Source organism: Stegostoma tigrinum, chromosome 28 (assembly GCF_030684315.1).
Source record: "Stegostoma tigrinum isolate sSteTig4 chromosome 28, sSteTig4.hap1, whole genome shotgun sequence".
Lineage (NCBI taxonomy): Eukaryota > Metazoa > Chordata > Chondrichthyes > Orectolobiformes > Stegostomatidae > Stegostoma > Stegostoma tigrinum.
Window position 1 is genome coordinate 16,985,101 of NC_081381.1, and position 14,247 is coordinate 16,999,347.

At 43.3% G+C, this 14,247-nt stretch overlaps 1 protein-coding gene across 6 annotated transcripts in view; it reads left to right on the forward strand.

Moving 5' to 3' along the window:
* Window positions 1-14,247, forward strand: part of samd11 (sterile alpha motif domain containing 11) — a 298,185-nt gene that overhangs the window by 105,244 nt on the left and 178,694 nt on the right. For 5 of the 6 annotated variants that reach the window (XM_059655663.1, XM_048561832.2, XM_048561833.2 and 2 more), the window contains exon 4: window positions 12,586-12,675. The exons of the other annotated variant lie outside the window; for it this stretch is intronic. In XM_059655663.1, the coding sequence (XP_059511646.1) occupies window positions 12,586-12,675 (90 nt within the window). The remainder of the gene's footprint in view (window positions 1-12,585; window positions 12,676-14,247) is intronic. 6 annotated transcript variants of the gene reach the window in all.

Genomic DNA, 14,247 nt, shown 5'->3' on the forward strand with positions numbered 1-14,247 from the left:
CACTGTACCCGGTGTGGCTTCCTTTACATTGGGGAAACCAAGCAGAGGCTTGGGGGCCGCTTTGCAGAACACCTCCGCTCGGTTCGCAATAAACAACTGCACCTCCCAGTCGCAAACCATTTCCACTCCCCCCTCCCATTCTTTCGATGACATGACCATCATGGGCCTCCTGCAATGCCACAATGATGCCACCCGAAGGTTGCAGGAACAGCAACTCATATTCCGCTTGGGAACCCTGAAGCCCAATGGTATCAATGTGGACTTCACCAGTTTCAAAATCTCCCCTTCCCCCACCGCATCCCAAAACCAGCCCAGCTCTTCCCCTCCACCCACTGCATCCCAAAACCAGTCCAACCTGTCTCTGCCTCCCTAACCTGTTCTTCCTCTCACCCATCCCTTCCTCCCACCCCAAGCCGCACCTCCATCTCCTACCTACTAACCTCATCCCACCTCCTTGACCTGTCCGTCTTCCCTGGACTGACCTGTCCCCTCCCTACCTCCCCACCTATACTCTCCTCTCCACCTATCTTCTGTTCTCTCCATCTTCGGTCTGCCTCCCCCTCTCTCCCTATTTTTTCCAGAATCCTCACCCCATCCCCCTCTCTGATGAAGGGTCCAGGCCCGAAACATGAGATGCTGCTGGGCCTGCTGTGTTCATCCAGCCTCACATTTTATTATCTTGGATTCTCCAGCATCTGCAGTTCCCTTTATCACTGATAAGGAAAGGAAATGGCTTTTCTGATCATTTTATAACCACTTTGTGATTTCTGTGAAATACTTTTAGATTTTGTTTTCTCATCCTCAAGCACATTCTTGTGATTTACTAACAAGACCTTGGCTTGAAGTGATGTTGATTGTCACAAAATGTATATCCATGGAAGTGTTACAACGTCATTCATTTCCCAGGTAGAAATTTTAAAACAAAATCAATTGGAAACAGCATTTGTTATCTCTACCAGAAAGCACCTCATGCATTTTGTGTTTGCATGTGTGTGTGTGTGTATCTCTACATTGGAGAGGAGTCGGGCCCTTCGCCCACATGCACCTTTTCACATTCTCTCTTCCCTGTCCTTCCTTCACAATGTCTTTCCACTAATCCAGATGCAAGGCTCCAAGAGATTTGTCTTGCCGACAACTAACAGGCAGGTAGATCACTTGCATACTGAAAACAGACAGTTGCTGTAAAATATCACAGTTATACAGTAGCAGAAAACATTTAACCACACGGAGAGCATCTTCAGTTAGCTCAGTTGGCTGGACGGTTGGTTTGCGAAGCAGTTTGAGCCAACAACATTGGTTCATTAACTACACTCACCATAAACCATTACCATAAGGGCTGTCCTTCTCAACCTGTCCCCTGGCCTGAGGTGTGGTGACTCTCACGTTACACAACTTGGTGGTGGTTTATCTCTGTCATGAGGGAATGGTCTTCTAAGACTATGATGACTTTACACCCACTGCTGATGGCCGTGTGAGATCCAATGCCCTACAGGGCTCTGCTATTACCTCTGTCCTGCAAGGAATCTAAAGTGCATTTGATTTCTTGCATGTTGTGCATGTTGTAGTCATTGCACTTCTATATATGTCGTCGGCAAATCAGTGAGTTGAGGCATCTCCGCTCTCACTGAGCAGCTGGGTTGTGGGTTCTTGAGATGGGCAGTCTTGTGAGTGCAACATTATCGCACTCGAGTATGTCATGTACACAGGTAGCAGTAAATACACTTTGCAGCTAATAGTGTATTGATTCTATAATGTATTGCGGTAGTGTGTGTCCAATGATCTGGGCGCTTTATAAGCAGTTTCTTCAGTTAATCTGCTCTCCGGACCAATTGTCTTCCTGGTCAGAATAAGCATTCTCATTCACTTAGAACATAGAACATAGAACATAGAACATAGAACAGTACAGCACAGAACAGGCCCTTCAGCCCACAATGTTGTGCCGACCATTGATCCTCATGTATGCACCCTCAAATTTCTGTGACCATATACATGTCCAGCAGTCTCTTAAATGACCCCAATGACCTTGCTTCCACAACTGTTGCTGGCAACGCATTCCATGCTCTCACAACTCTCTGCGTAAAGAACCTGCCTCTGACATCCCCTCTATACTTTCCACCAACCAGCTTAAAACTATGACCCCTCGTGCTAGCCATTTCTGCCCTGGGAAATAGTCTCTGGCTATCAACTCTATCTTGCACCAATGTTTTCTGGTACTGTATAACTGTGATATTTTACAGCAACTGTCTGTTTTCAGTATGCAAGTTATCTACCTGCCTGTTAGTTGTCAGCAAGACAAATCTCTTGGAGCCTTGCATCCGGATTAGTGGAAGGACACTGCAAGTCTTCAGCCCATGCTATCAGAAAAATGGCTCTCGGCATCCTTAACACTTGGAAGAGAACCCATGAATTGGGAGACATCAATGATAAATTTGTTTATACGTCTGCTCAGGGTTTAAACTTTTACCTCTGTTTGGCCAGTTCACAGTCAGAGCATTGTGTCCTGCTCCAGGCTCCACGCTTTATCAATGGTGTCAAGGCATGGGAAAGGGTCATAAAAGATTTACGAGATTGGTACCAGGATGAGGAAGTTCAGTTTGGTAGAGAGACTGGAGAAGCTGGGAATTTTCTCCTTTAGAGCAAAGGAAGACAAAAAATGATTGAATGGAGTTTTTCAAAATTGTAGGGGGCTTTAATAGAATAAAGAATATGGAAACATTTCCATTGAAAGGAGAGTCAGTAACTAGAAGAAATAGCATTATGATAATTGGCAAAAGGACCAGTGGGAAGATGAACAGCATATTTTTAAGCTGTAAAGATCTCAAATATATCTGTACTTAAAAAAGAAAATGGGAAAAGAGTAGCTGAAACAGGATTAATTGCATAATTGATCAAAGAACCAGCACACCCTGAGTATAGGCCTAAACTGCTGAATCCCTCCTCAAAAGACAAGCCTTTCATCCCTGGAATCAATCTCGTAAACTTTTTCTGAACTGCCCCCAGTGCAATTAAGTCAAGTAAGGGGACCAAAACTGTATGTTGTACTCCAGATGTGGTCTCGCCAGTCCCACAATATTTCCCTACTTTTATACTCCGTGCCTTTAGCAATAAATGCCAAAATTTCATATTTCAGAATTATAGAGTGGCATGGTGGCTCAATGGCTAGCCATGGTGCCTCTCAGTGCCGGGGCACTGGGCTCAATTCCAGCCTTGGATGACTGTGTTGTACATTCTCTCTGTGTCTGTGTGGCTTGCCACCAGGTGCTCTGGTTTCCTCCCACAGCCCAATGCTGTGCAAGTTAGGTGGATTGGCCATGCTAAATTACCCATAGTGTTCAGGGATGTGTAAGTAAGGTGGGTTAGCTATAGGAAATGCAGGGTTAGGGGGAATGGATCTGGGTGGGACGTGTTTCAGAGGGTCAGTGTGGACTGATGGGGCCGAATGGCCTGTTTCCATACTGTAAGTGCTGTACCTGAATTTGAGCTTGGTTCAAGGACCAACCATCAACAGAGAAATTGAAAAGTGCAAATATTGAAAATGCAAATTTGTGAATAAGAAACATGGAAATGAGTGAAAACTGATGAACGTTCTGAGTGAAGTTTTCTGAGTGAAGTTCCTGTACCAAAATGCACAAGCTGTCCTGCATTATTCACAATCATCCAGCATATGTTCCTGAACAGTTATTAAAAGCATATCTTCACTCTCCTTTGTATGTATATTCCTTCCAGTTGTCTTGCCTCCCTGCTTAGAAAGCTTCACCTGTGTCTGCAGGAACTACCAGCAACCCTATCGAGCCTCTCCTGCACCTCGCGTGAGGCTGTGGGCATGAGAAGCATCACATTGCACTTCTTTATTGTCAGCTGCTTTCTTTGTAGGAGAGATCAGGAACAGCTGCCTTTATCCTCCAGCCCAAGGTGAAAGGGCCAAAATTAGTGCCGAGACAGCATACAGGTGAGAAACTGATATGTTCACCTCCATGTCAAACCTCTGCCTAAACTTTTAACTCACTGACTGAGTTTTCTTGACTGGCATTTTGTTTTAATTGGTTGGCATTTGCCAGCTGTGGACTGTCACAGCTGAATCTTGTAACTTGTAGCTCGAGCAGTGCCATAATTGGGGTCTTGTTCTGTTGATATAGATGAAAGTGACTGCTGAGAGATGTTGAGGAAAGGCTACAAACTGAAGGTACTTACCTTCTGTAACGCTTTGAGTGCTGAACAAAAGGCTGTTGCCTAACAGCTAGGCCATATGCAGAAACCTGTTGTCGTATTTAATTCTATGTCGTGGCATTCACTAGTGTGAGAAATGTTGACTCCCATTTACTCTGAACCACTCACAATACGCATCTGCACTTCATAGAACATAGAACAGTACAGCACAGCACAGGCCCTTCGGCCCACGATGTTGTGCCAAACTTTTACCCTAATCCTAAGGTCTATCTAACCTCCACTCCTACCTTATACTATCATCCACATGCCTATCTAATAGCCACTTAAATGCCCCTAATGAGGCCGACTCCACTACCCGCTTTGGCAATGCATTCCACGCCCCGACCACTCTCTGAGTAAAGAACCTACCTCTGATGTCTCCCCAATATCTACCTCCACTCACTTTAAAACAATGACCCCATGTAATAGCTACCTCCACCCTAGGAAAAAGTCCCTGGCTGTCCTCTCGATCTATACCTTCAATGCTGCATCTCAGGCTGCCGCAGGAACTCTCATTGTAACTCTGCAGCCAGAACATTGTGTGATCAGGGACGCACACCCAGTTTATGGACTGGACCAGATTGTGCCTCCAGGCTCTTCATTCACTGTCATAGCCTTCAATCCCTCGGAGTCTCGCTGGAAGCTCACATCATCCCTGCCTCACATTGTCCTTTTACACTTTGCCTCGTCAGCCAGAGACAGTAGGCTCAGATTACTGCTGTATTGCTGTGCTGTTTGAAGCAGGACCAAAGCCAGGAAGCTTGTGGTTTCACTGAGCAATTGATTATGAGCAGTCTCTGATAACAGTCCAGAACCCCCTCAGGGAAGTCAGTCAAGATCCTCTCCTGTAACAGTGAGGAACTGAATGTCTGGCAGCCCACCACCTGTCTTGACGCTATCTGTCCTATTGTGGGTTGCGTTACTTCTGGAATAGGAGAAAGCCAGCTACTAAGGGAGGCGAAAGTGGATGGCACATGTCCCTTAGGAACCTCCCCACCTGCACCAACAGCAGGCATGCAGGGTTAGTGGTGTTGAGGGTTGGGGTGGGTAACAGTGACTGAGGGAAGATGTTGCAGGCCATAGTGAGAGTTTTGGTGGGAGGTGGGTAAAGTCGCAGAGATAGAGTGAGTGTGAGATAGCAGAGAGAAGACCGAAGCATTTGCGCTCATGGAGTTATGAAAGACATTGACCTTTTCAATACAGTGCTGGGCATCCCTCCAGACAGTTGAGACTGCACTGAAACCGACACAGAGATGCTGGAGGAATTAGCAGGTCTGGTGGCCTCCCATTTGCTGAGTTTCTCCGACATTCTCTATAACTGTTTCAGGTTTCCAGCATCCGCAGTATTTTATGAGACTGCGCTGAGCGGGGGGTGGCAATGTCAGACCGGGAACCTGGCCTAGTGTCAGGGCCTCCACATCTGGCCATGGGTGAAGAGGAGATGCTGTTTCTACCGCACAGCAGGACCTTCAGTTCCCCACCTGCAAAGTGGGGCAGAAACAACCCCCCACACCCCGTCTGCCGTGCCTGTGGTAAATGTGGGGACTTGCAGGGGGCAGCTCCAGACTTGACCAGGTGCACAGTAAATTTTCAAAGAGGGCAAGGGTGGAAGGGGTGCCAGTGAATTTTGGGATGCCCAGTGAATGGTAATGTTGCATGGAAACGTGGGATGGAAATTGCTTATGGGAGATGTCATTGGGCATGGTTGGTAATTAGTCAAACAAGTTTGGTAAAATAGTGTGAGAAAAGTCTCACCGTGGGAAAACTTTCTGAAAGAAACCTGTGACAACTCTAACAGCCAGAAAGGAGATTTAACTGTGTCTGTGCATCTGTGTGTCTGTGTAAATCTATCTATCTGTTGCTCTGTGTGTCTTATTGTACGTGTATCTAGATACGTGTACCTCCCCCCACTGTCTGTACTCACTGTCCTTTTCTGCAGTTCCATTGTTGCCGTCCTGTACCACCCTGTATTTCTCCCCTTGTCTGTGCATGCCTCCCTCTTGTATGCGTGCCATGTTAGCTGAAAGCAGGATCGTGCACAGCAGTGGCGCCCTCCACAGTTAAATAGTCACCCAAAGTTTATTATCTGGGCTCACGTGTTGCTTAGCAATGTAAGGTACAAGTTGAGGTAAAGAATGAATCGATAAATCAGGCTTTTAGTATTAGATTTCTAAGGCAATGATTGAAGTATTTGCAACACATAACAGAATTGGCTGTATTAATCAGCATTTTGTAGCAATCTTAGACAGTGAATTAAGATTTGTACTTTATGACAATTAATATTCATGTTTGTACATTAAATTGGTTTGCCCTTCTACATTTATTTAACAAAAAAAATGTTTAACTACATGATCCTTCCCATCCCATTACCATGCACAGTATTGAAATAAATCATTGACAATAAGTCTGTGTGTTAAGACTGTGGATGACTTGACATAGTCTGAGGCCTTGCTGGAAAAATTGTAAAAATGATGTACTGTGGTTGTCAAGTTGGGAAAAAAATTATTTAAAGGGTAGTTATCCTTGAGCAGCCATGAATGAAGATTAGGTTGGCAAGACATAGATATTGGTTGTCCCAGCATTTACAGTTTGAAAATTCATACAACGTTCAAAGGACAACTTTATAAGTGAATTGCATTCTGAAGGTATCTGGGAAGTTGGATAAGAGAATAGACTGGGACGCTTCTTGCCCTTTCACACTAGTTTGCTTCAGACATGTCCTAGATGGATTATCAACTAGTCAGATTTTCCCTGTGTAGTGTCAGGGTGGGAATTCTGTTCTGTTGGGGCCCACTGCCTTTTGGAGGAGATGTTAGATTGAAGCAGTGTAAATGTGCAACCAGTTGGATGGACAACAATTATCTTTTGAACAACAGCAATGCAAAGAAACTGTAATCTCATTGTTTTTTGTGTGATCACACTGTGTTCAATTTTGCAGTCTCTTTTGCTAATGTGGCTAATAATGCTATTTCAAAAGCAGTTTGTTTGCTGTGAGAAACTTTTAGGCTTGGCTGTAATCTTGAACGTCACTGTGTAAATGAAAGCTTCCCTTATCATCATCCTTGAGTCTCTTGATTTCAGAAATGACCAAAGATCTGTCCACCTCCAACTAGGAGTTTATTCAACAATAGATCTTCCACTTTTCTCCATGCTGGAGAATTCCAAAGATTTTAAACCCTCTGAGAGAAGATACTTCTCTTCATCTTAATCCTAAATGGCTGACTATTGGTCCTGAAGATGTGTCCCTGTTTTAGGCTTTCCATACAATATAGGAGCAGAAGTAGGCCATTCAGCCCATTGAGTCTGTTCTGCCATTCAATGATCCAAAAACCCTCAACTCCATTTTCCTCCATTTTCCCCCGTAACCATTGATTCCCTCACTGATTAAAAATCTGAATCTCTCACCATGGGGTATACTGAATGACCCAGCCTCAATAGCACTGTGCATTCAAAAATTCTTCAGCTCATCCAGGCAACGTCCCTCTCAGCCATGTCAAACCTCCTAAATGTTTTATACTCTTCTAAGTCCCAGAGAATTCGCCTCATTCCAGTTACTCTCTCCATATAGGGCAGCCCCTTCCCCCACAGGATTAATGTGATCATGACAGCGCTTCCCAAACTTTTATCTGTTTTTCCCACTGCATCCGTGAGAGCTGTGTGTGTGTGTGTGTGTGTGTGTGTGTGTGTGTGCAGACTTTCAGTTCAAGACCCACATGGGGTCCCTGACCTGGGGGAGTTTTTTCACACCTGCACAGTTATGGTATGAAATTTAAGTTTTCTTTATTTTATAAAGTGATTATAAGATTGCAAACATTACTAGCATGTTCTCACCAGTGGTATGTTTTAAACCACTTCCAACAGTGTGCTGTCTGTCCCAATTTACATGTGGAAAGGCTGATCAATTTGGCTGATCTCCTGTGAAGTACACTGACTTGTTTGTTTTGTTACGCCATGGGACATTTCTTTATGTGACAAGCAACACACAATTAACACTAGTTGGACTATTCATACTTCCATTTACAGTAGGAGATAGCAAAGACTGTAGGTACTGGAAGTCTGAATCGATAAAATGTGGAGATGGAGGAGCACAGCAGGTCAGACAGCATCTGAGGAGGAGACCCAAAACATTGACTTTCCTGCTCCTCAAATGCTGTCTGACCTGCTGTCCTCCTCCAGCTCCACATTTTATCGAATCTTCTATTTACATTAAATGGACTCAAATTGAGTTAAGCTCTGTACTCAAATCGTTTAAGCAAATGCACACACTCTCACTACAAGGTACCCTGGTTGGTAACTCGATAATGCCTGGTTTCCTGGTATACAGTACATTAAACATCACAACATTTTTCCAGTCAAGAGGGTTCATTATCTATGCACTGGGTCCATTGACAAGTCTGTTGGCTCCTGGAAGCACCCCTGTCAGCAGTACAGAGTGATATTCCTCACTGATAATGGTGTTTATGTGTGCTGACAAAGTTTGACACTGCTTTGTGAAACTCATGAGCTGGAAAAGCCCAAATCTTTGCACGTGGGTGCCACCACATTTCACTGACGCCAACGTAGCAGCGTTTTAATTTCCACTGAGATCACACTGTTTATGCTTAGAAGATCCCCACCTGAAACTCTGAAGGTGGTAGGGGAGTTTCCATCCTAGTTTTGTGCTTGTGTCTTTACAGTAGGAGGGCAAACGCTGACATTTTGAACTGTAGAGAACCCTATAATCCATTTGTTACTTTCATAGTTAGCCGTGCCTAAAAGGAAATGAAAAACACCCCTTTGCAAAATAAGGATGCAGGGATTTGATAGAAGCACAATAAAGTTAAGTGCTAATGTCCTTAGGCCTGTTGAGATTGGGCCTGGAACATGGCTTGAAGCTTTCTTCAGTGCTGTTAACGATATAGATGACTCGTTAACTTTCTGACATTTTACTGTGCTATTTACTTGCTGCGCCTCTGCAAAAAATGATATGTGAGAGTGAGTGGCCGTTTATGGATGGCTGAGAGAGAGAGAGAGAGAGAGAGAATGTAATTGTGTTTATGTGACTGAGTGTGGGTGTATGAGAGCTTGTGTTGAGGGGTTGATTTTCCATTCTGAAAGCTTTTAGTAGACCTGAGCACACTTTTGAGCACTGATTACAAACATCGATTAAGTGAAACCATTCATAACTGAAAGCTTTAAGTGAAAAATAGCTTTGTTTTTCAGACATGCAAAAGGGAGGACAATCACACTTTTTTTGCGACATATTCAAGAACAGATCCAAAGTTGGATTATATGATAATTTTTGGGAAGTTACTTAAGCACTAGCACACCCACCTCCCTTCAACGTAAATTTTAGAAAAAGTTTTCAATTGCTTGTAATTTCTTAATTTTTGATGTCATTTGTTTTTCTTTCTGTGACTTCAGAAATTAAAGCACACTTGGTATCCGTTAGGTACAAAATATTGTTGATTAATCTCTGAGCACTACATTGTTTTGACTTATTTCAAAAAGCCATCATTGAGTGATAGTGAGGGAGGGGGAGAGTCAGTGCAGGGGGATGTGCTACCATAGTTCCTCAATGCTCTGCATGTCATGAGGAGGATGCAGAGATGCAATTTGGACAGGCTGAAAGTGTGGGCAGATTCATGGATTGTAATGTGGATACAGCTGATGTTATGCACTTCTTAGAAAAACCATGAAGGCAAATTATTATCTGAATGGCTTTAAATTGAGAGAAGGGAATCTGCTATGAGACCTGGCTGTACTTGTACATCAGTCTCTGAAGGTAAGCATACAGGTGCAGCAGGCTGTAAAGAAGGCAAAAGGTTTGTTGGCCTTCATAGTGAGAGGATTCAGGAACCTGCTGTGATACCACACCTACAATACTGTGCATTCCTAATCTGAGGAAAGATGTTCTTGCCATAGAAAGAGGGCAACAAAGGTTTACCACACTGATCTTTGGGATGGTGGGGTGGAGGTATGAATCGATTAGGATCACAGTCACTGGAGTTCAGAAGAATAAGGGAGATTTCATATAAATCTATAATAATCAAATAGCATGAGACAGGGTCGATGCAGAAGCATGTTCCTGAAGGAGTTCAGTCCAGGGAGTCACAGTCGAAGGAAGGGTATTTATGACTGAGATGAGGAGAAGTTTGTTCACCTGGGGAGAGGTGAAACTGGAATTTGTTACAGCAGAACGCGGTTGAGGCCAAAACGCTGTATGATTTCGGAAGGGAGTTGAGGGTAACACTTGGGGCTAAAGGGATCAAAGGACATGGGAAGAAGGCTACTGAGTTAGATAATCAGCCATGATCATATTGAATGGTGGAGCAGGCTCGAAGGGCCGAATGGCTACTGCTCCTAGTTTCATGGTTTCTATAAGTTTTTAACCAAGCTTTTGTTAAATGGTTCAAAAACTTTATTAACAAGTAAGAGTAGGCTATTTGGCTGTTGGAGTCTGCTGCACCAATTCAACAAGATTATGGTTTATTTGCATGTGGACGTAGTGTCACTACCCTGCCTGAACCCCTGCCACCCCACCTCCCCCCCCCAAAAAAATCCTTTGATTCCCTATTCTATCAAAATTTGGAAAAATAAATTGCATCATGCTCTGTGGTGCTTAACACTCAGCACAGAGGAAACGGAGATCATTCTTAAGCCCGTTGCTTTATTGCGAGAGAGGGAGGGAACAGGAGGTGGGCTAACCACCGAACATACTGAAACAAAAATAGAAAATGCTGGAGAAACTTAGTAGGTCTGACAGCGTTGGTGGAGGCAGAATCGGAGATAAAGTTTCAACTCTGTACAGTTCTTCCTCAGAATGTGTCATCGAAATGTTAACTTGAAATGCTAGACCTGCTGAGTTTCTCCGAAATTGTCTCTGTTTCAGATTTTCACCATGTGTGCTATTTTGTTCTTACACAGAATTTAGTACTAACCTCACTTGCCAAGATAGGCTCCCTCTGCAACACAGATACTCAAGAGAGGAAGTAGAAGAGATGTCTCTCCTGAAGAGGAATTTTGTCCCTTCTCATTAAAGTGGGATGCTGTCTTATACCCTGTTGTAAAGCTGTGACTTGAGATATAAGGGAAATGGGATCATGTACTCTGTGAAAGAGTTTGTAAAATCAAATCCTTCTCACAAATCCATGTTAGTTACTGATGTTCTGAGGTGTAAAGTGGCTGGCTTTCCCAGTGAAGATATTTTTATTTAATCATTTGAAAACCCTCAAAAGCTTGTGAAATGCAGAGTAAAGACCGCTAAAAGCATAAAATTTCATCAACTCAAATGGCATCTGAAGAGAGTATAGTAAAGAAACAAATGGTCAATTTCGATCAGCTATGAATGGATACTGGGTAGCAGCTATCTGAATGAAATGTGAAGTCATTAACAATAGATGAGAGAAAACTGAACCAGCAGGGAAAATCTTGGAATAAAATAGAGGCAAAACGTTGAGGTTAAAAACTTTAGGTCTTAACCTCTGCCTTCAATTTGTGTTTTATTTTCTTTGGCTTTGCTAGTTCACTTTTTTTTTTATTCCTTTACTTTGTATTTGGATGGCTGTTACTCAGCTGTGCACATCTCATCTGGAGGCACTTTTTCGTTTTTGCTTTTGGGCTAATGTACCATGAAACCTTTTATCATTCAACCTCTTTTACGCTGCTCACTATCCCATACCATTTTGTTCTTTCCTTCCCCTCTCCTGTTTCACTTGCTGAAAGTCTCTCCTTAGCCCTGATGCAGGGTCGGTAACTTGGAAGGGTAACATTTGGTTCTCTCTCTAGAGACACTTCCTGACTTGCATTTCCGCTCTTATTTTGGATTGCCAACTTCTGCAGAATTTTACTGTTGAAAAGGCACTCGGGTAATAGTATTGCCATTGTGATCATCAGAATTACTTTGCTTCATTATGTAGTGTGAAAAACCTGGTGACTGTCTTTAGGTGGATGTGTAACAGAGGCTAATTTTATCTGTTTTCTAGTTTGAGAATAATCTTGCTCAGGGTGTGCTGTATGGGTCCAATGTGTTACACTCCACGAGGGACCATTTTACATGAAATTTGGCTAAATTTATAAGACACTAGTAGGCTCTTATTTCTCTTCTGTGCTTTTCAAAAAATGGTTTGTTGGTTCTGGGGGATGGAATTTTTTTTACCCCAGTTTTGCTGTGGTGAGTGTTGAACACTGTTGGATGTGGAGTAAAGCTCCCTCTACTCTGTGCCTGACAGTGACCCGCCACTCGACCACCTGTGCCAATTTGGCATTTTCCACTTGCTCCAGAAGTCATCTTGAGTGTTATTGCCAGCCTAATGTACCTCAGTGTTGAATTTGGGGTAATTGTACTGTGTAGCACATATACACTAGGAACTACATTGAGAATGATCAAACTCGTTTCAGATTGGACGCTTATGGCCAGCACACAGAGCAGATTTTCAACCCATCCGCCTGTACTGCATTTGAATTGCACCCAGATCCCAGAGGTGAAAGGTCAGTGACTTAAACCCCGTTAAATCATCCAATTTTTTTTTCAAATGTATCATTTGCCTTTTCTACCACTAACGCCACTACCAACTTTAGTTCTCTCTTTGTGGGAGGGAGGGACAGAGTTTATTGTAACATGGTTTCTGAAATTCACTGTCCATAAATAATCACAGGAATTACTTAATATGCTGAATGACATCTAGAATATTGTAAAGGCACCAAAGTATGGCTCTGGAAGAAGCAGATGTGAGCCTTATGTTTCATGATACAATGTTATATGACAGATACACTCATAACAAAATGCATATTTTTTACAGAAGAGCTTTAAGACAAAAGGTTCTCTATCAGATTATTTTATAATAAACCAGAAGGTCAGATAAATAACCTCGAGCGTAGCCTTCGCTGCGGAATGAATAAAGGATACAGCGGACAGCAAGTGTCATTGAGTTATAAGCTCATCTGCACCAACCAAATATCCTAAATGGATCTATCTCCAGTTGTCAGTTTTTAGCCCATATTCCTCTGAACCCTTTCTATGCCTGTGCCATTCCGGATGCCTTTTAAATGCTGTAATTGTATCACCCTCCACCAATTCCTCTGGCAGCTCATTCCATACACACACCCTCGATGTGAAAAAGTTGCCCCTTAGGTCCCTTTTAAATCTTCCCCCTCACCTTAAGCCTATGCCCTGGGAAAATCCTGGGAAAAAGACCTTGGCTATACACCCTGTCCATGCTCCTCTTGATTTTCTAAACTTCTATAAGGCCACCCCTCAGTCTCTGATGCTACAGAGTTGCTTGGGTTAATTAGGGTTCCAACTACTTGCAAACAAAAAGCATGATCTTCAACTTCCCCACCCATTTGGCAGATAAAGACCTTCACTTGCCAACAACTAACCCAGAGACTGAGATAAAAACCAGAAAATTAATCTGGAGAGATCTCTAGAGCAATGCCACAGGATGTCCACTAGAAGGAAATTGAATGTTAGTGATTGATATGAGTTGAAAGCCTCATTGCTTCGGGTGAAAATGGATTTTTACATACGTAGATAATTATTCATTAAAACAATATTAGTATAGGATGAGGTGAATGTTTTAAATGTGAGACAGCTGTCTATTAGCAGAGAGCTAGAAGGAAGAAGAACCTGGGTGTGATTATTGATCCTTCACGAAAGCTGTTGTCGACAAAGCTGAGATCAAACAAAAGATAAAAGCATGTATGCTGACAGCGCCCAGTTCTACTTCATCACTGCTGCTCTGAACCCTTCCCCTGACTTTGCACACTGCTCTTCCAACCTCCAGTCCTTGGTGACGGGAGAATTCCTCCACCTAAATATGGGAAGTGCTGCAGCCACTCAGTCTCTGACCCACACTACTATTTTCATCCCTGGGGCACTGACTCCATGCCACTCCCTGGAAAGTGTCTGAGGCTGAAACAAGCCACCCTGTACCTTCCTGTCATGTTTGACTGGAAATGGGCTTCCGAACACACAGCTGCTTTATCCGTAACACCATGTCATCCCCCTGCTTCGACTCATCTGTTGGAAGCCTTTGAAATATTGCAGCAGGAGTCGGCCTC